Genomic DNA, 20,676 nt, shown 5'->3' on the forward strand with positions numbered 1-20,676 from the left:
TTATCACCCCTCATGCCCCGATGTATAATAGTTTGTATGAATCAGTAATTCACATCCTTTAAAACAGTTATTGCTTAAGCAAACAATTCCAAGTAGATTATTAGCCAAGGGCTTCGTAGCTGGATTTAAAACACGCTCAAAAAGACTACATATGTATGAAGTCTTTCATTCCATTCATAAACCCATAGAAATACATGATCAAAGGGTTCATAGCAGCCGACACCCTGAACCAACTGAGGCATCAAACTTGATTTCCTTACTAAAGCAAGTCGTTCTCTTTCTTTTATTTTCTTCTTAAAATTAAGGCAATGAAATGGCTGCGGTTCCTAGAGTTGTTATGGAACAAAGAAGAGAGATGCATTTTCCTTCCCCGGTCCAGGCATCAGAGAAGGGTCAGAGACCAGGATCAGAGACCCTGCGGTACCAGGCTGACGTTCAAAAGAGAGAGTGCAGGAGCATGTAATGGAAAGCCAGCAAACACCCGATGTTTCTTCTTTTTGCTGAATTACAAACCTAGTCCTCAGAGACTCCCCCCAAATTTGAAAGCACAACGTCTCTTACGAGTTTCCAATGTCTTTTGCATTGATTTTTAAACTTGGGGGTGGTGTGAGGGCTGGAAGTGGGGAGCGCTTCTTAGTATGAAGAATTCAAGATCCAACAGCAATCAACTCTGAGGGGCTATAGTCGAGCCCGAAAATCTGCCATTTCAATCAGCTCTTCAGTTGACACAGGTGACCTGGGCAGTACTTTGAGAAATACTCTGAGCATACAGCCACGAGTACCGAATCATGAAATATGAAGACTTTGGTCAGACACTGCATATTCTGATTCTGGGGTGGGGGAAAGGCACTGAATATGTACTTCATGGTGCCCATATCTGTCTGCACATATATGGAATTTCATTGAGAATTTTATATCGCCATTCAAAAATCTACAAAACACTGTATGACAGATTGTGGCAAACAGCAGATGTTGGTTCAAAGCTGACCTCTCCTGTCTCACTGCGTAACATGTCAAACTTTCAGGCTCTCCAAAATTCAAAACGGCCAAAGAACTGAGGAACAGATCAAGAATCAAACCAACTTTTAGCAATTCAGTGCACTTTGCAGAAAGGATCTAAATTAGCTTAAAGTTTTGTCATTTATTTTACACAAAGGAGACCACCAACATTTGCCATGAACTCTTCTAGACTCTTTAAGAAGGCCATCTTCTGTTTGCGGTCCAGCGTCGGGGGCGTGCTGCTTGCTGTAAGCTTGTTAAAGGCATCCGCTAATCTCTGGTAAATAACTGGGTCCTGCTGACTTGACAGTAGCGTTTCAACCAACTCAGAGTATTCAGCCTAGCAAAGAAATAAAGGAGGCATGATCACACACATAAGCAGGTCAGACTTCTCACCAGACTGCGGAATTCCAACACAGGGTAAAGTCAGAGAGTCCTATCTTAATAGTTCAAGATCGGCCCAGAGTTTACAATGTCCTAGGGCCTATTGACTGTTTCAACCTCCATAGGGCCTTGTTTTTTCTACAGCACAGTCCTATGACATACACTGTACATTATCTGGGATTTTGTAGTGAAGTCTCTACACAGAAGTTAGTTAACTACCTCAAGGAGCCAAAGCTGTTTGGCTCCAGACCCCATGCGCTCTCTTCAGCTGTCCCGATGCTGCTTCTGTACTTTCACAGTACTCAGACATATTCAGCCCAAAGGCTGAGGGCAGTGCCAGTGCACAAACCAAAGTATAAGCAGAATGCTGGGAATTCCACCTAGTGCTGCACCGGTGACTCTTGAAAAAGGGTCACAGGAGAAGCTTCATAAACACAGGAATATGAGATATCTGTGTGCAGTTTTTCTTCTTCTTTTGCTGGGTGAACACACCCAGTCAGGCTCAGGGCTCACTCTTGGTCTGTGCTCAAGGATAACTCCTGGTGAGGCTTAGGGAACCATATGGGTGCCACGGTTCTAATCTAGATTTACCACATGCAAGGCAAGAACCCTGCCTGCTGGATTATCCCTCCAGCCCCAGATTTTTTTTTTTTGGGGGGGCAAAAAGTGGGGAATACCTTTCATAACACAGTCTTACACAGAGCTGAGATTAAGGAAAACTCAGTAAGAAAAGTTTCTAAGTTTTCTTGAAAAACGTGGTGTTCTGATTGCTATTTTGTATTAACTTCTTGGGAAACCAAAAGAATAAAAGCAAATTTTTATAACTGATAAGGTTATAAAACTTGGGCACAACCCATAGCTTCTATTCTAAACTGCTCCATCAGACAGGTCTGCTCAGAGAGAAGTGGGGATCAAATCTAATCATTTTTCTACCCAGCAGAAATGACAGAGAGGAGAGCATCAAGATATTCTGGCCAAGTTTCTGCTCTCCTTCCTAGAAAGTGTGAATACTTGATTTTGCTTTTGGGGTCACCTCTGGCAGTGCTCAGGGCTCACTCCTGGCACTGTGTGCAGGAGATGATATGGAGTGCCCAGGATCGATCATGGGTTGGCTAACTGCAAGGCAAGAGCGGTACCTTCAGGGATGTCTGAACGTTTTAAAAGACTCCAAAGACTCCAGAAGCTGGAAAGACAGTACAGTGGGTAGGGAGTTTGCATTGCACACAGCTGACCTGGATTTGCTATCTGAACGCTAGCACTGCACATGGTCCCCAAAGCACTGCCAGGAGTAATCCTTGTGTATACAGCCAGGACTAAGCCCAGAAAATAACAAACAAAAAATTTAATTAAACTGAAAAGGCTCCAGAATATACTGTCTTATGTATGTGAGGATAAGAAGCCTCTCTTCCTAGCAAACCACAAAGAAGCCAATGGCAGAGATGGCCACAGACCGAGATAGGCGCCATACACAGAAGCAGTTTCTAGAGCAGAGTAAGAAATGCATCTCAGAGCACGTCCACTTGGAGCACAGATGGCTTAAGAAGTCTTGAGGAAGGGAGTCCTTAAATAGCACAAAAATGCTCCTCAATCCCATCTTTTCTTTTCTTTCTTTCTTTCTTTCTTTCTTTCTTTCTTTCTTTCTTTCTTTCTTTTATAAAGGGAAATAAAAATCATAGCAAATGTTGTGGCCTCTGTACTTAAAATCATGCCAAAGTTTCTGAAGCCAATCAGCTGGCCAGTCTGGGAAGTGTGCATGTGGCAGGATGGAGGTGGCCAAGGCCCAATACAGCTCTTCCTCTACATCTGCCCCGATATTCTATTAGATGAGGGGATAGAGACAAATGAGCTAGTACATTAATTTCAAAATTTCAAAAGAAAATTAAATAAGGGCCTCCATGATGTATTATGAAGCACTACATTGTTTCTATACTGTAATCAGAAAATAATAGCATCCCCGACGTTCTGAAGGCATAATCCTCTATCTCGGTTTCTTATCTCCCTACAAAACTATGAGTTTCTCAAGTATAGAAACCATGTCTCTATTATGTTTTATTGTCTGAATCCTACTCCTAGTTCAGTTATGTGCTGATGGTTTGCAAAAGATGGTTTGTAACTGTGGAGAAGAGAAAAGAAATTCGAAAAGACAACAAGCTTATTAAGTAAAGGCAAAACACAGAGTCAGAGCTAGGGGCCAGAGAGAGCACAGGAGGAAGGCGCATGCATACAGTTAACCTGAGTTCTACCTCCAGCACACCATATGGCCCCAAGACTACAAGGAGTAATTCCTGAGCACAGAGTCAGGAGTAACCCCTGAGTATTGCTGGGTGTGGCCCACAAACAAAGAAATATAGCAACACTGAAACAGGATTGAAGACTGAATCGTGGACTGTTACAGATGGGGTATCCCTGACCCACATCTATCTACATCATCTCCTTGCTGACGCACCGGAGAGCTTGTTCAGCCCTACCTGATGCAGGCACACCAATGTATAGAAGGCTTCCCCGGCAGCAGTGGTCATCTCCGTGTTGTGCTTTTGTAAAACCAGCATATCAAAAACCAGCTGAAAGTACATGAAAAGAACTCTAAATAAAAAATACATTTGGTCACAGACTTCTCCTGCCCCACACCATCCCAAAACACACACAGAAATGTGACAGTCATGGGTACTTATTAAATAAATCTGAGCACTGGAGAATTAGGGTTTGTGAAATATTAAGAGTACACTAAAATAATCAATTTTATAAGGCAGAGTCTCCTGCCTGCATGCCAGGCAGTCTTCTCCGGGACCCCTTGGAGGGGGGCAGGTCAAATTTCCCTCCCCACCCCAAGGAGAGCCCCAGCAGCTGTAGACCTCCGATACCCAACCACAGCCATGTTCTAGGCCACTCTCCACACGCTCGGACGAGCCTCACACATGAAGGAACCGACAGAGGAACCCAGGTGCGTGGGTCCTAGGGCTGAGATCTCCAAGCCTGTTTGGATCGGGACTGGACCTCCTGCACCCAGACTCCCCATTTTTCAGCAGCTGGCAGACACACCCACAAAATCCCCCAGGCACCATGAAATCCCATCAACGGCCAAGATCCAGAGACTATAAAACAAAGTTCCCGGAAGCACGTGGCCGCGTATGCGGCTGTGTTATCTCTTATAGTCTAGTTCTCTTTCTCGGAGAACCTAGCAAGCTACGTAGGGTACCCTGCCCGCACGGCAGAGCCTGGCAAGCTCCCGTGGTGTATTTGATATGCCAAAAACAGTAACAATAATGCATCTCACTCCCTTGACCCTGAAAGAGCCTCTAATGTGGCACCGTCAGGAAGGACGAGTGAGGATAGGTTGCTAAAATCTCAGGGCTAGGACGAATGTGACGTTACTGGTGCCTGCTTGAGCAAATCGATGAATAACGGGATAACAGTGATACAATGAAAATAATCAAACTATCAAATTCCCAATGATCTTCAACACATCAGTTTTCAACAACATAAGATAAAAGTGGAGACTAGGAACTGAGGAAATGATCTTCCAGAGAACACCGAAAGCAATCATTCTTTCAGCAGGAACGTTAGCACCTCAGCAGATGGCTCTGCAGTACGCCCAGACATGCCTCACCTTAAGAAAGTGCCGAGTTGCGAGAGAAAGAGGCGAGTCTGTTTCCCGGGCCTTGGCGCACTGCTCAGCTAACGGTGTCAAGGCTTCAAGGCAGAGTTGGCAGACCTCCGAGCTCATTCTGATCCCAAAAGTCAAGGAACAACGAGGACAACACACTGACACTAATCTTTAAAAAGATTTGAAAACTACAACTATTTTCAAACGAATGGCTGTTTCTAGGAAGGAACAAGGGAGTTTATGAGTATGCAGAGTCGTGAGAAAAGTTCCTTCCCAGTGTGTTTGAGACAATGCCTCAGTGTCTGTGATGTGGAGAACTCTACATTTCTGATTATAACCCTCACGGCTAATGAAAAGACTTATTTACTCTAAGGATGAAACACCAGAATGAATTTGGACCAGGGTCAAATATCTCTGGGCTCTAGGAAAGACGGGCAGAGAAGGCAGAGTAATGAAAGGAGAGCATAATTAGGAGAGAGAAATGGCATGTTCTAAAAACCAAATCCAAACCACAAATGAAAATAAAAACATTTTAGATCTTCCTTTAACTAAAATCTTTTCCCCCAAGGACAAGTGATAATGTAGCACTGTAGCACTGTCCTCCCACTGTTCATCGATTTGCTCGAGCGGGCCCAGTAACGTCTCCATTTTCAGACTTCTTGTTACTGTGTTTGGCATATTGAATACGTCACGGGGAGCTTGCCAGGCTTTGCCGTGCAGGCGAGATACTCTCGGTAGTTTGCTGGGCTCTCCGAAAGGGGCGGAGGAATCGAACCTGAGTTGGCCATGTGCAAGGCAAACACCCTACCCGCAAGTGATAATGATGTTCCTTTAAAGGATATGATGTCATTCCTAGTTCTAGAGAGTACATCAAGCTTTTGAAAAGATCTTCAGGAAGCTGCGGAATTTTTTCAGGAAAAATCTCACAGATGAATGTGATTAATTTGTAGTACTGATTACAAAGGGTTGGAAACTGGAAAAAAAAAGTTAAATATTTAGATTGCTTAAAGTAAATTCCATTTTACTTATTGCAATAAAAAGGCAATAACCAAACTTTTAACTATAATGATTAAACACCCAAGCCCACGTGCTGCTTGTGCCCATGTGGCCAAGCACATGTGGCGCCTGCATCTCCCCTCTTAAGATGTGTACTTTTGTGCTTTCATATCTAATGCTGAGCTATGTGTAGGGACTTCTCCATCTTGGGAAGCCCGTGCTCTCTCGAGCGTGTTACTCTCTCTCTCCCTCCCGCTTTTCTCTTCTTCCTCCCCTTCAAAAACCTCCAAATAAACCTGTATTACTTCAAAACACACACGCACACACACACACACGATACAAAAAAAAGAAAAAGGAAAATCTAATTAAATGCAAATATGAGTTAAAATAAAGAGAATACTACAGTAATATACAGAATCACCTATCTTCTGGACAGTTAGTAAATACTTTAGTCAATTAAGTAAATCAAGGAGTCAAATCTCAAATTATTAGAACTAGAAATATAAAACCCCTTTGCACGTTTATTTGCATTCAAGTATATTGAAGAGATACAAGAAGGCAATACAAACTGTCCTTCACATGTCCAAAGATGATTTTCTATCTGGACCTTCCTGGAAAACTGGGGTAAAAAGGAACAGAACCTAGTTTAAACTCACCTAAGAAAATAGGTATCTAGGGCAGAGAGAGAGAGAGAGAGAGTACAGTAGACAGGGCACTGGCCTTGCACACAGCTGACCCAGGTTCAGTCCCAGCATCCTATATGGGCCCTAAGTTTGACAGGAGTGATCCCTGAGCACAGAGCCAGAAGTACCCCTTAGCACTGCCAGGTATGGCCCCAAATTAAAAAAATTAAAAACACCGCCACCTATGACAACAACAACAAAATAGTCAACTAAATGTTTAATAGTCTGATGACACAAACAAACCAAAGCCCTAAAAGCAAGTCAATATACAATTGATCCTTCCCTACAATCTATAGCAGTATAGTGCCTACAATCCGCTGCTCTACTCCTGGCCTAGCTCCCAATAATCTATCTCACAAGGACAGAAACACCTGGTTACCTCCTGCTCCGCTGCTGAAAAGAAAGTCCCTCAACACTGACTTGCCAAAACAAAAACAAAAAACAAGGTATGCACAACATATTCAGGAAAGTATCCAACTACACCAAATTGTTTTGGTTTTGGGGCCACACCCAGCAGTACTCCTGGTTCAGTGCTCAGGAATCCCTCCTCAAGTACTTGGGGAACCATACGCGTTGCCAGGAATCAAACCTGATTCAGTGATGTTCAAGGCAAGTATCCTATTCACTGTACTGTCTCTTTAGCCCTTATACACGTTTTAAAACTTTCCAATTTCTATCTGGAATACCCTGAAAAATGCCTTCTGTTGCTCAGTTCCACAATCTGAAAATGATACTTGGAAAGTAACAGAGAAATATACCTGAACAACAATTAACTTTAGTTGCCTAATGACCAATGATGAGTCAAGTGAAACCGCTATTCGAACTCAGTTTTTAAAAGAATCATTACTGTCACTAGCATATGGGTGAAGGAAGTCTCAGGTGGGAACAGAGGACTGAGGGGCTGCAAGAGTAACAGAAACGCAAATAATTTATTTGCACGTATACTTAGCAGATAAGGAGGTAGTGAAAAACCCTTGATTAAAGCAAATGTTTATTTTTACCTAAGATACATAAAAACTTTAGGCATATACATATATTTAATGTTCACATTCACTTTCTTCAATTACCTTCAAAAGGTCCTGCGACATGAGAGGCAGGATCAAGTTGACGCCATACAGAACAACATCAGCTGCTGACACAGCTCTGCTTGCGGCCTGCCCAGGTTCATGTCCTCTAAACACCTCATCTGTTAAAATAAAAACAAGGTCGTCTAAGATCGTACCATCAAAAAGCCCTCTATTACCTACCAGTAAACCAAAAAGAAACGAGAATCTGGATATTTTCTCCCCTTAGGAAAATAGTAACAGAATCAAATCCTAAAGACAAAACTAAAGCCAAAGGTCTGTATGAAATTTTACTCTGAAATCCTGTGTTTTCCTTTGCAGAGTTTCTGAGTACTACTAGATGCAGGCATTTTGCATTTATATTATTCTTTTACAAGGATGAAGGCAAAACTAATACCTTACCAATGATTTGAAAAATAAAATTAAATCAAATCTGTAATGCATGGGTATAGTTACATAACTTCCACATTAACATTTGCTTTCTCTCTCAGGAGTGTGGAATTTTTCTAAGCTAAATGGAGCAGGAGAAATCGTAAAGAAAAATGTTAAAAAAAAAAAAAAAGCTTCCAGAGCCTGGGCAGCACAGGCAGCTGAGTGAGTCAACACAGCCCTGCACAAAGCAGCCCACAGCTTTGCGAGCACAGTCTGGGCCTCCAGGCCACCAGGCAGGGACATCCTCAGGCCTCAGCACGGTCAAGCTGGTCAGGTGTGGCCAGGTGCAGTCCTTGGGCACCCTGAATACTCCCTGGGGGCTCCCCACCCCGAGTTACTATTATCAATCCAAAGAAATGTAAGTATATGAATAAGAAAAAAAGTAGTTAGGTGAGCAAAGCCCAAAAACATCAAACAGTACCAAAAATGAAAAGCAGTTCATTTTAACAGTTGAAGCCATGCAACATTCTAATGGTACTTCTGATTCACTAAAACTAAGTTCTTAAACCGCGCCACCAAGCCTGCCCGGAGGGGAAAGGGTGTTGTCCCGCTCGCCTGCTCCTCTCTGGAAAGAAAGATGGCGGCCGCACAGGAGCCTTGTGGACAGCAGGTTTGAGCCGGGGGCGGGGGGCAGCAGGGGCCTCATGGGAAGGGGGGCGTTCTGGGCCGTCCTTCACGCCCGACCGAGGTCACCAGCTGCCCCCCACGAGCGGCTCTCCAGCACGGCCACAGCCCCGGAGGCACAAGGTCTTAGCACAGAGAACCAGCCGCTTGGAGCAGAAAAGCAAATGGACCATGTGTTAAACCGCGCCACCAAGCCTGCCCGGAGGGGAAAGGGTGTTGACCGGCCCGCCTGCTCCTCTCTGGAAAGAAAGATGGCGGCCGCATGGCCACGACTCCAGAGCACAGAAACCAATCTCTTAACTAACTTTTAATAGAAATACTTCCAGGGTTAATAAGTGAAACAGCAGAAATCCAAAACCGCGTGGCCGCTATTGCGGCCGCACGACATCATTTCATTCTTAAACCAAGCTGTAGAAAGCAAATCATTTCACAACACTGTTTCAGCATATCTGATTGTGGGGGGGGGGGGGGTCGTAAACTCTAAACAATAATTGTGTATCTTCTATCGAAACAATGTATCTAGTCAAAGTAGATAGAGTATTAACTAGAACTCATCTGCCTCACAGGAATTGGGAGGGGTGGGAGGTAGGGTTCTATTGGGGTTCACGGTTAAAAATAAGTATTGGTAAAGGGAAATGTGTTTGATACTTACATGACTGAGACCTAAACCCGAAAGCTCTGTAACTTTTCCCACAGTGATTCAATAAAGAAATAAACTATTAAAAAAATAATAAATAAATAAATAAATAAATAATAAATAAAACTAAGTTCTGAGAGTGAACTGATAACATCTCATTGAGGGTGAGAATCCAGTGTAATAATTACCCTGCAAATCAATACTCTGAAAGCTTTGGGAACTGTACCAACTCAGGATACAGTCAGAAATTCAGACAGACTCAAGAGATAAGAAATCACTACTGTGCTGTTTATCCAGTTTAAGGAAACAGATTAAATTCCAAAATGTGGGAACCATAGAAACTGTGTCAGATTCTAATGATACGGAAAAGGCTAATTACCCACTAACGACTAAGGTAACATATAAAATTATATTTAGAGGATGACTACAAAGAAAACTACATCAAAAGGGTAACTTCCTTTTGGTAAGGGTAGGGGTAAGGCCTCTGGATTAGATCAAATTATGGGGAATTTTTCTGTATCAGAAAAAAAAAATTAAGGGGACTGGAGATAGCACAACAGGTAGGATGCTTGTCTTGTATGTGGTCGACCAGGGTTCAATTCCCAGTACCCGATAAGGTCCCCTGAGCACTGTCATTTGTGATCCTTGAGCACAGAGCCAAGGGTATGACCTGACCACCACTAGATGTAGCCCAGCCCTCCACAAAAAGTTCTTTTTATTAAGAGCTTATTAATTTTATAAGGAGAAATAAAATATGAATGGGATTTTTAAAAATGCTTCTCAAAAATACATTTTCTACCTAATGCTGAATTGTAGAAAGCAGCCCATTTTCTAAAGCCCATATTCCACCCAGCAGAAAGCCTTTCCACATGCAGAAGGCACTGGGATGGCCCGGGCCGGCCGGAGGTAAGGGGGACAGACTGAGCCGCCCTTGGCGCGGGGCCTCTGAGCTCCAGTCACACTTGGGGCTCTGGCCCTTGGAACACAGCAGAGGCCCGTGTCCAATTACCCTTTCACTAGCTCTTCTCTGATGTTCATTTTATTTCATGATACTTAAAAAAAAAAAGTATTTTCCATTTTCTCTTTACCTCCTCTCTTGAGCTTTAAAAAATACTTAAATATCTCCTCTTCTATCATCTATTTTACCAGTTAGTGTTATCAAGCTTTGCTTTTGGGAGAAGGGGTCAGGACCACCAAGGAGTGCTCTGATGTCAGTACTGGTGGTGCTGGTGATGGTAGGAGGCTGGGTGGAGCCAGGCCCACACCACTCGAGCACATCACCACATCTCTGGGCCCCAATCAGCACTTTCAGACTTTATTTTGTTATTCCAATCCTGAACTAAGTTTCAAACTCAATTTCCCTTTAAAATATAATGGTCTTAATATTCTTTTTTTGTGGGGAGGTTTTGAAGGGGAACATTCCCAGCAGTGCTCAGGACATACTCCTGGCTCTGAGCTCAGGGATCACTTCTGGTGGGTCTCAGGGGCCACTACGGGGTGCTGGGGATCGATCCTGAGTTGGCTGCATGAAGACCAGCGCCTGACTCACTGTACTTTCTCCAGTGCCTCGTTTTTATTCTTTTTAAACTCGGAAACATCCCCACCCCACCTCATCTATTTGGGAACTTCAGTGTTTCCTCTATAATTTATTTCTGTTATGGTTGAGAGAAAGAAGGCACTGTGTGCCCAGATCCAGGAGACGAAGGTCTGGCTCCTCTTCCCAGCACACTCCCCAACCTGCGTCTGAGCCCACAGCTGCGGGACAGCCCTGCGTCCATACTCCCAGCTCCCCAGAGTGCAGATCGGGAGTACACAGGCACGTGTAACTGCATCTGCTGGTATACAAGCGTCGGGCAAGCAAGCACAAGTGCCAGCGACTAGCGAGAGTCTAAAGGCACACACGACAACGAAAATATCAGGAAACCGGGAATCAAGAACAGCAGACTATGCAGCTGGACAGACGGTACAGTGGTTTGCACACAGCGACCCAGGTTTGAACCCCAGCATCCGATATGGTCCCCCAAGCCCGCCAGGAGTGATCCCTGAGTGCAGAGGCAGGAGTACGCTCTGCACACAGCCAGGTATGGCCCCCAAATACACAAAAGAACAGCAGACTGAAGGTAATAGTGGCCACTGGGGTGCTGGCCCAGAAAAAAAGAGCATTGGACAAGGGTACTGGACTGACAAGCTCTCCTTTGAACTGAAGAGCTACTTGATCCTGTCAGCATCGGAGCAGTACAGATGCAGAAAAGTCATTGTTCCATCATTATTGCTCCATAAGGAAATGATCATAGAATGAATAACTTCAAGCATCAGGAAATAAGTGTACCCAAATAAGAAGTCCGAAGAGACATTAGCCCAAATCTGCATATTCATGAAAAAGAAATCTGACACAGTTCACTTCCTCTCAGAAACCCAGACCTCTTTCTCTTTAAGACAAGGTTAGCAGTGGGGTATGAAATGAATGAAAGAAACACAAACAAGTTCAATTGCTGATCAAGTTATTTCAAAACAACTTTTATTTAGCGCTTGCTAGGTACCAAGCTAAGCAACCAAAGACACATTAGCTAAAATTCAGAACATTCTGAAAGAGATTACTAAACCCATTTTCATAATTCTTCTTGATAGGAGAAGGACAAGTGACTTGCCAAGGCTGTGCTGCAGGGGGAAACTCTTAAGTCCAAGGAGATGTCTTTACACTCTGGCCAGCCGATGTCCCAAGTCCATGTCTCCCTTTCCAACAAGTGCTGCGAGCTTTATCCCCAGAAGAGGACATGCCCGAGCGATGAGGTAACACAACTCTACAGAGATGGCTCTGGGTCAGATCTAGTACCCGATTCCAGACTACCATGACAGATGACACACACCTCTATGCTTCTGGGGGACCCTACCTGGAAGGAGTAGAGTGACAGGTCGATTCCCTGCCGGTGTAAGAGCACAAAGCAGTACTATGCTATTAGTAAGAACAAATTAATGACGTTCCACTTCTAAAAGGGAAGTCAGGTAGGAGGGGTTACTGCTTCCACTTTCATTTTAACCCCAGACGTAAACCTTCAGCTATTTGTCAAACTGAATTTCCTCTTGGAATCCCATTCACAAGAAACATTTCTTTGCTTAATTAAAAGCAAGACAGCATTTCCATCCATGACAGGATACCTTACCTGTGTCACTGAAATCTATAAATTCTTTGGATAGAAGGTTAGTGAGAAGTTCCATAATGAGAAGCAGGTCTTGGTATTGTTCTTCCTCAGCGGTAACCTCTATTCTCTGCCGTCCTAGATTATTCTTGGAATATACTTGCAATAGAGTGAGGCAGGCCTCATACAAGTTCATAGCTTTCGACTGTGAGAAAGCATATTACATAAATTATACTAGGTAGATCCTAACTAGGAAACAAATATTTCAAAAACTTTCAAAAACTGAAAAATACAATTCAATAAATTTACTCTAAATTTTAACAAAGGTTCATGTTGTTCTCTGAGGCTGAGGGTGGGGGTATGCCAGGGATGGAATCCCGTCACACACTTGAGCACTGAGAATATCACTGGAAATGAAATACATCTCTGATTTCGAAAAATATTAGCTCAAACTGTACTTATTGTAGTAGTTCTTGCTAGAGTGGTTTTTTTTTGGGGGGGTGGGGTGCTAGGGATGGGACCCTCTACAACACAGCTAGGCATGCATTCGACCACTGAGTGCTAACCACGGCCCCTGACAATAGTTCTGATATTTAAGACATTAACAGTTATGAAAATGATATATGTTTAAATTATTAGCAGATTTCTGTCAAACTGGCATCCAACTGTTGGGTGCATCCATTTGATAATGCATAAGAGAGAGACCATACAATTTTGGCAACAGAATAATTACTTTTGCTGTTCAGCTTCTGTAACATTCACAATGAGGATGGAAATGGTCTATCTCACCACCTCCTGGTCAACCAGCCGCACCAGTCAGTGCTCAGGTGCGGCACAGGCCTGACAGTGCTGGGGCCACGAGGGCCATAATTTGTTTTCATTTGGAAACAGACTTCTAGAAAAATATTAGCTCAAACTGTACTTATTGAAAAGTTCATGCTCATTTGCAAGAGAGTGTCTATTACCTTAGTACAACTTCAAAGGCGTGAGGCAAGAAAGTGCTCACCTCTCCGAGATAGCAAATCTGCTTATGGGCGACTTCAACAAACACCTCAATGATGAGGTTGACAGTCTCTGGGGTATTCTTGTAAACTTCCATCAGCCCAATGCAGTTGGTCAGGAAGTCCATGAGGAAACTGAACAGGATTTCCACATTGTCGATCTGGGTGGCTTCTGCGATGCCACACAGCGCCTCGAGCGTGGCAGTGATCTCCTGCTTTACCTCTTCCTGCTGGCACACCTGCTGGAAGTTCTCTTGGTTTATCACCCTCAGGAATCGCTGCTGAAGTGGCTGAAGAACCTGCAAAAATGAAACACATTTTCTACAAGTTTGATCTACCTTTGTTTCTTATGTCACTTTATTTTTTAATTTCTCACTGTGGACAAAGATTCACTCTGAAAACATTTCTACGTTTGGAAGCAAAGAAAGTCTAGTAAAGAAAGTCTTAATACTATATCACATTTCCCTGGTTATCATTAATATCTGGTATAGAGAAAGAACACATGTAATCAAAAAACACCACTTACTCAATGCTCTGCCTATAATTCTATTACGAAAGTCTTTCTCAATTGATCGCCACCATCCCCCCTCAAAAACAATGAAAAGTTCAGCCTCCACAGACGGGTGATCAAACTTTTTCTCCAACAGAGGATAGATATTTCAGAGGGTGCGAGACATACTCTCTCTCACAATTGCCAATTATGATTGCAGACCCCCTGCAGATGACTTTTTTTTCAACACAACTTTACTTTAAAAAAAAATGGGGGGGGAGGGGCGGCATGGTACCGCCAGCAGGTCAATCTGTACCTGTGAGACAAGTGAATCAGCAGCGTGATGGCACCTTCAGACTTTCAGATACCCCAAAATTGCTGCTGTGCCTTTGGCCAGACCCCAAAAACTTGGGGCAAAGTTTACCAAGAAAGTAAACGGCCAAAAATTAGGTATGTGGGAGACATACCCACAAACCACCTCCGGCTCAGCTATATAACTGGAGGCATGGTTTCTCTGGTTCCTGATCGAACTGCTTAATAGCCATAATCCCAGAGACTCAGAAACGAATCTCGAAACCCAGCGGCTTTTGGCAGAAATGTGTCCGAACCCCGTAGTAGATTACTGTTGCTGCGCCACCCCAGGGGGGAAAGGGTGCTGTCCCTCTGCCTGTTCCCCCTTGGCAGCTCGGTGGCCGCCATCCTCCAGAGGCCTTTGGACAGTCATGTTTGGGCCCGCAGTGATGAGACACGCAGGATAGTGGTGGAGCCGGCCCTATCCTCCCCGTTCAATGAGACCCCGAGTGAGTTGCCGCCCACAAAGAGCCTCTCTGGCTCCTGATCAAGCTGCTGAACGGCCATGATCCCAGAGACTCAGGAACAAATCTTGGAACCCAGCAGGTTTTGGCAGAAATCCCTCCAGATTTGTTAAAATTTTGGAATTTCAAAATTGCGCTGTTACTACTGCAGCTACGCGACATCGTATGTTATTCATAACCAGCAATAGAAAACAAATTGTCTACTGTTGCCTTTTTGGCAGGTCCAAGTGTTGGGGTAAAAACTCAAATAATAGTGGTGGGTCAGGTGTCAAAATATTGAATGTAATCAAAGTAGAGAGAGAGTAATGTGGAAATCATGTGCCCCCACAGGGTGTGGGATGGGGTTATATTGGGGAGTTTGGTGGTGGAGAATGGACACTGGTGAAGGTACAGGTGTTTCATTGTATGACCAAGACTTAAACCCAAAAGCTTTGTAACTGCTCTCACAGTGATTCAATAAATAAAATTATAAAAAAATGAAAAAAAAAATAGCAGGCAAGAATTAGTCTCAATCCTTCCCCGGCTAGCAGAGTGAATATGCATATTCATGAAAATAATAATTCTCTGAATTCTATCTAAAGCTATACTAACTGATAAAATGGTCACTCTTCCTTCCCCGACACCAGAACAAAGCACCGCAGCTGGGCAGCAATACACCAAGGGGCTCCCCTCCCGGTAGACTGCTCATACTCTCAGACTCTCAGGCAGTAAAGCTACAGTGACCCCTAGGGGTTGAGTCACATCTCTCCCAAAACTGCATGAAGTCCAAACCCCAAACCTTATCAGGGGCTTTTTTCGGGAGGGCCACGGCCAGCAGTGCTCAGGTCTTACTCCTGAGTCTGCACTCAAGAATTACTCCTGGCAGGCTCAGAGGTCCATCTGGAGTGTTGGGGCTTAAAGCTGGGCTGGCCGTATGCATGGCAAGTGCCCTCCCTACTGCCCTGTTACTCCAGCCACAGAACGGGCAATGTTTTAAAATAGTTTTGCTTCAAATATAATTAGGTACGCTAGGACGAGGCCACGGGGAGACAGGATACAGTGCAGTATGAATCTTCTGTAAAAAGGAAAATTTTTAAAACGTTTTTTATCATAGTTTATACATGGTCACACTAGGGGTGTGACCATAGTGAAACCATGTATAAACTATAAATTTACTAGGGGTAAAGTTGAATGGTACTGATGATAAAAAGTTGTTGCACTCCTGCCCCCACAAACTCCCACTGTTGTCCCTAAGTTACAACTAGTCTGATCTCCACTCCCTGCCCCGCTTCTCTTTATCTGTTCATCAGTTTTGTAATCTTTGACCAAGGACTTGCCATTGTTTGTGGCACTGCCTGCCTTCTTGTTTTCTTTCTCTCTTTTTTTCTCTCTCTCTGTTTCACAGGTGAGTGTGAACACTGGCTATTTGTTAAAGAGGAAATCTGGATACACACAAGGACCTGTGGAAGACTGTGAAGATGAAGGCAGAGTTCAGTCTGATGCTTCTGTAGACACAGACTACGCTCAGGGGGCCATCAGAGTGAGACCCGGAGCAAAGGGGAACATTCCCAGCAGTGTTCCCAGAACATTCCCTATAAGTCTTCTGAAGCAGCCAAGACTACCTTGCTCTAGAACTTTGGGCTACAGAATTTCAAGACATAATACTGTTTAAGCTACTAAAACTGTTTGGTGGGGCCGGAGTGATAGTGTAGCGGGAAGGGTATTTGCCATATACATAGCCAGTCCAGGTTTCAAGACCCCCAAGCCACAGTAATGATCCCTGGTACAGAGGCAGGAGTAACTCTGAGCACCACCACGTGTGGCCCCCAAACAAACAAAAGTGCAGCATTTTGTTACAGCAGCTGAACTCAGTATTTAATTTACATTTTTCTGTTCAAGACAAGGCTACAATTCGCTGACCCGCAAGAAAGAATCAATATACCAGGGCTGAAGCCATAGCACAGAGGGTAGGACGTTTGCCTTGCATGCAGCTGACCTGAGTTCGATCCCCAGCATCCCACATGGTCCCCTGAGCACCGCCAGGAATAATCCCTGTGCACTGCTGGGTATGACCCCAAAACAGCAAAAAGAAAAAAAAATCAATATACCATCTCAGATCTCCATTTGAGTTGAAAATGTTAGATGTTATCACCTGAATAGATATGAGCAACTTGTAAGATATGAAACATTTTTATCTCCATGAAGTATTTCAGCACACAGATAAGGTATAGCGTACCCACAGGAGAGAATGTAAATTAAGAAAAGCATTACCTCTGTCCAGTACTGCTGTTTGGTTTCTGAGTCCATGTGTGCGAAACCTCCCAAGACCAGGGCCTTCATTAGAGTCCTCTGCACAGGACTTGACAAGAAATTCAAAGGCGGGCTTCGATTTGCAAACTGCTTAGCTAAATTCCACCAGTTTTCACACTGAATGACTAAGTTTGCCCTACAGTCAGAAATAAGACAAAATGTGTTACTTATATGTGCACCAACTTGATCCATTTTCTGTTTCTTTAAAGGAAGGTAACCAGATAATTGAATAAACTTGGCAGCATGGCATCAACACAGCCCACATTTCAAATCTCCTCCTAGACCAAGTAAAATTTAGTGAATCTCTCTTAATGAACAACTTTCCTGATATGCAACAAAGAAACAACAAAAATAATGGCCGAGAATTTGTATTAATGAAGTATGTCTCACAGTACCTAGTAAAATATAAAATGTAATACAGTATTAAATTATAATACTTGGGGGTGGGAGGGATACTGGGACCCGTGGTGGTGGAAAATGGGCACTGGTGGAGGGATGGGTATTTAATCATTGTATAATTGAAACCCAAGCACAAAAATTTGTAAGTCTACAACTGTACCTCATGGTGTCTCACTAATAAATAAATTATAATACTAATACCCACAATCATATTCCTATGTGTAAAAAAAAAAATATTCCCAAGGTTTTTGGCAGAAAGCAGTAAAAATTTCACTTTGCAAAATTACCAAATTTTTCATTTTTCTTGTCTTTAGAAAAGGATACTAATAAAACATCTGGAAAAAATCAAATGGACTATTCTATATTATGGGTTTAGCTTTTGTGGGGCTTGGGGGAAGGGGTGATTTTTGTTTCATTTTGAAGCCACAATGGTGGTGCTGGAAAGCTACCCTCCAGCTTAGGGCCCAGGATGGAAGCGAGAGTTCCTGCACGCAAAGCATGTGCTTGCCCGCTGAGCCAGCCCTCTAGCCCCTGAGACCAAGTCCGTTCAACTAGAAATCACTAAATTCAAATGCTAATCAGAGGACTCTTTGATGCTGACCCCTTGAAAAATCAATACAATTCTTCCCGGGGGCAGCCCGGGGGAGGACTCTGCCCACACCCAGCTGTGCTCAGGGCTCTGTACTGACCATGTACTCGGGGATGTCGGGGATGTCGGTGTCGGTGTCGTTCCTGGTGCAACTTGGGGGCATCTGCAGTGCCAGGGATCATTCAGGACCAGCCACAGGCAAAGAGCCTTAACCCTTTACTATCTCAATGGCCCCTTAACCGGGCAAAGTCCCATGTGCATTCCGCACAATGACAGGCTATGTCGTTTTTTAAACACACCCCACCCAAACGCCAGGCATATCTGATGAGACCACACTGAAAGCACAGTGAGATTTCTCTCTAGACACACGCAGCCTTGCTCGAACAACCGCTTACCTTTCCCTTCTCTCCACCAAAGTGACAAGCAGCTGCACAGTGTCGCTGGCAAGATCCTGCTCGCTGCTCCAGACGGCGAGGTTACTGATGACCTTCTGCAGGAGGTAGCCGATGATCCACTGCGAGCCCTCCGTATCTGCCCCAAAGGCGGTGCTGAATGGCAGGCTGATCTGCAGAGGGGAGAAAAGGTCTGCAAATTTAAAAATACCACCTGGGAAAATGAACACACTAAGGATCTCAGGACAAAATGCTATTTAGGGCCCATCGATTTCATAAATGTATTCATTTCTACAAGCCACAAAGAGCCAGGTACATATACTTAATGCATTCTAATGTTAGTTCCTGAGATTTTTTTTTTTTAGATTTTTATTAGTGAAACACCATGAGGTACAGTTGTAGACCTGAGATTTATTTTAATTATTATTAACACGCTGCCATATTTACACTAAACACAAAATAAATTAGTCCTTTCACAAACAATATGTAACTAAATAATCAAATGTTTAACTGAATAACCAAAAATGCAAGAAGGTATTAAGACTACATCCTGTTCCTCCCTCTCCCTCTCTCTCTCACTTCACCCCCCCATCCCACCCCCCCAGTCTCCTCTCTGTCTCTCCCCACCACCTCCTTACAGGTTTCTCTAAGTCAACGTTTTCAAATAAAATTACTTAACTTCACTAAATCAAAACAAACAAACAGCCCCCCCCCACTTCATCATGCTCATTTCTTTGTGGGGGAAAGAGGAGAGGTTGGGTTTGGGGGTAACACCCAGAAGGGCTCAGCTCAGTGGCTTACAGGAGCATATGGTGTCCTGGGGATTAAACCAGGGTCAGCTGTGGGCAAGGCAAGTGCCTTATCAGCTGTACTATTGCTCCAGCCCACATTTAATTTCTCTTTAATGTAACTAATATCCAATTTTTACCTTTCCATGATAAAATCACCTACAAAAATGTTCTAAATCTCTAAGATTTCATCATCATCAATCCAAATGAAATCGAATAGTTTCAGTTCTGACCTGATCATACAGTTTCTCATCCACCAGGAGGTAAGTCTTTGCCCAGCGTTTTAGAAACCAAACAATATCTTTGCCCATTTGAGGGCTGAGTAGGTGAGTGAGATCTGCTCTTATTGCTCGAGATTCGACTTCTGAAACTCTCAGGACTGAAGATAATAACCTGTGGGTATAAAAAAGAAGTCATTCCTTTATTGGTTATAATCAATTCTTGTAAATATTTCTTCAAAGTCCTTTTTTGCTCTCAACTCCCTAGAATTTGGCCAGGTTGGTCACATTTAAATCTGCCACCTAACAGGGTCAAGACCCCTGTGATATTTCTGATCTTTCAGGAAGCAGGAAAGAAGACAAAGAAAGAGGAGAGAGTCCTGGCTAGAAGCTTCTGTGGTGACTGTAACACTGCATGGTTTTAGACACAGTCCACTGTGTGGCTGAGGAGAAACTAACGAGTGTTCCAAATATTGTTTTATCGCTAAAGTTCCTAACAAATTTATCCCTTTTGTCTGGGGGCCGCACCTGGTAGTGCCCAGGGCTCACTTCTGTCTCTCTGCTCAGTGCTCATAACTACATGCGAGATCATGGACTGAATTCCAGTTGGCTGTATGCAAGGCGAAGAGTCTCCTTCACTGTACTATGTCTCAAACTTATTCTCCATAGTATTTTAAAATAAAATTTTTGTTAGGAGTGTTATCTCCAGAGGGGCTGGGGTGAGAGCTCAAAGAGAGCACCATCAGGGTCCCCCACACCAGCCATGGTGTCCCCCAGGACTACTTGGCCCAACATCATGATCTGGCTGGTTCTGAATACTGACCACCAGGCCTGCAGAGCCAAGCCAAGCATCACCGGCCCGGGGATCCCTGAGCAACTTGGGGGGATTTAAAACAACAACAAGAAAACCAACCTACATCATAATCTCTCTACTGCTTAAAACTGCATCACCCTCACCGTGTTGGTAACAGCATGAAATGCCAACAAGCAAAGGCCTTGTTTGGGGGCCATAGGGGGGCACATTAGCAGACAAGGCATATACCTAACTGATTTCAGTCAAAAGGCAAAGCAGCAGAGACTGTAACTAAGAGAACCCATCGGGACGTCATTTTCTGAACTCAGCAAGGAACTAGTC

General features: G+C 43.8%; 1 protein-coding gene across 1 annotated transcript in view; it reads right to left on the reverse strand.

Moving 5' to 3' along the window:
• Positions 1-228: 228 nt before the first annotated feature.
• The window catches only part of XPO4 (exportin 4), a 116,105-nt gene continuing 95,657 nt past the window's right edge, over positions 229-20,676 (reverse strand). Inside the window, exons 14-23 of the mRNA XM_056133016.1 lie at positions 19,557-19,716; positions 18,539-18,708; positions 17,117-17,291; positions 13,567-13,860; positions 12,585-12,765; positions 7,734-7,852; positions 5,829-5,960; positions 4,991-5,107; positions 3,852-3,944; positions 229-1,339 (exon numbers count right to left, since the gene is read on the reverse strand). Coding sequence (XP_055988991.1) covers positions 1,142-1,339; positions 3,852-3,944; positions 4,991-5,107; positions 5,829-5,960; positions 7,734-7,852; positions 12,585-12,765; positions 13,567-13,860; positions 17,117-17,291; positions 18,539-18,708; positions 19,557-19,716 — 1,639 coding nt within the window. The 3' untranslated portion in view covers positions 229-1,141. The remainder of the gene's footprint in view (positions 1,340-3,851; positions 3,945-4,990; positions 5,108-5,828; positions 5,961-7,733; positions 7,853-12,584; positions 12,766-13,566; positions 13,861-17,116; positions 17,292-18,538; positions 18,709-19,556; positions 19,717-20,676) is intronic.

Source organism: Sorex fumeus, unplaced genomic scaffold (assembly GCF_029834395.1).
Source record: "Sorex fumeus unplaced genomic scaffold, SorFum_2.1 ptg000095l, whole genome shotgun sequence".
Classification (NCBI taxonomy): Eukaryota; Metazoa; Chordata; class Mammalia; order Eulipotyphla; family Soricidae; genus Sorex; species Sorex fumeus.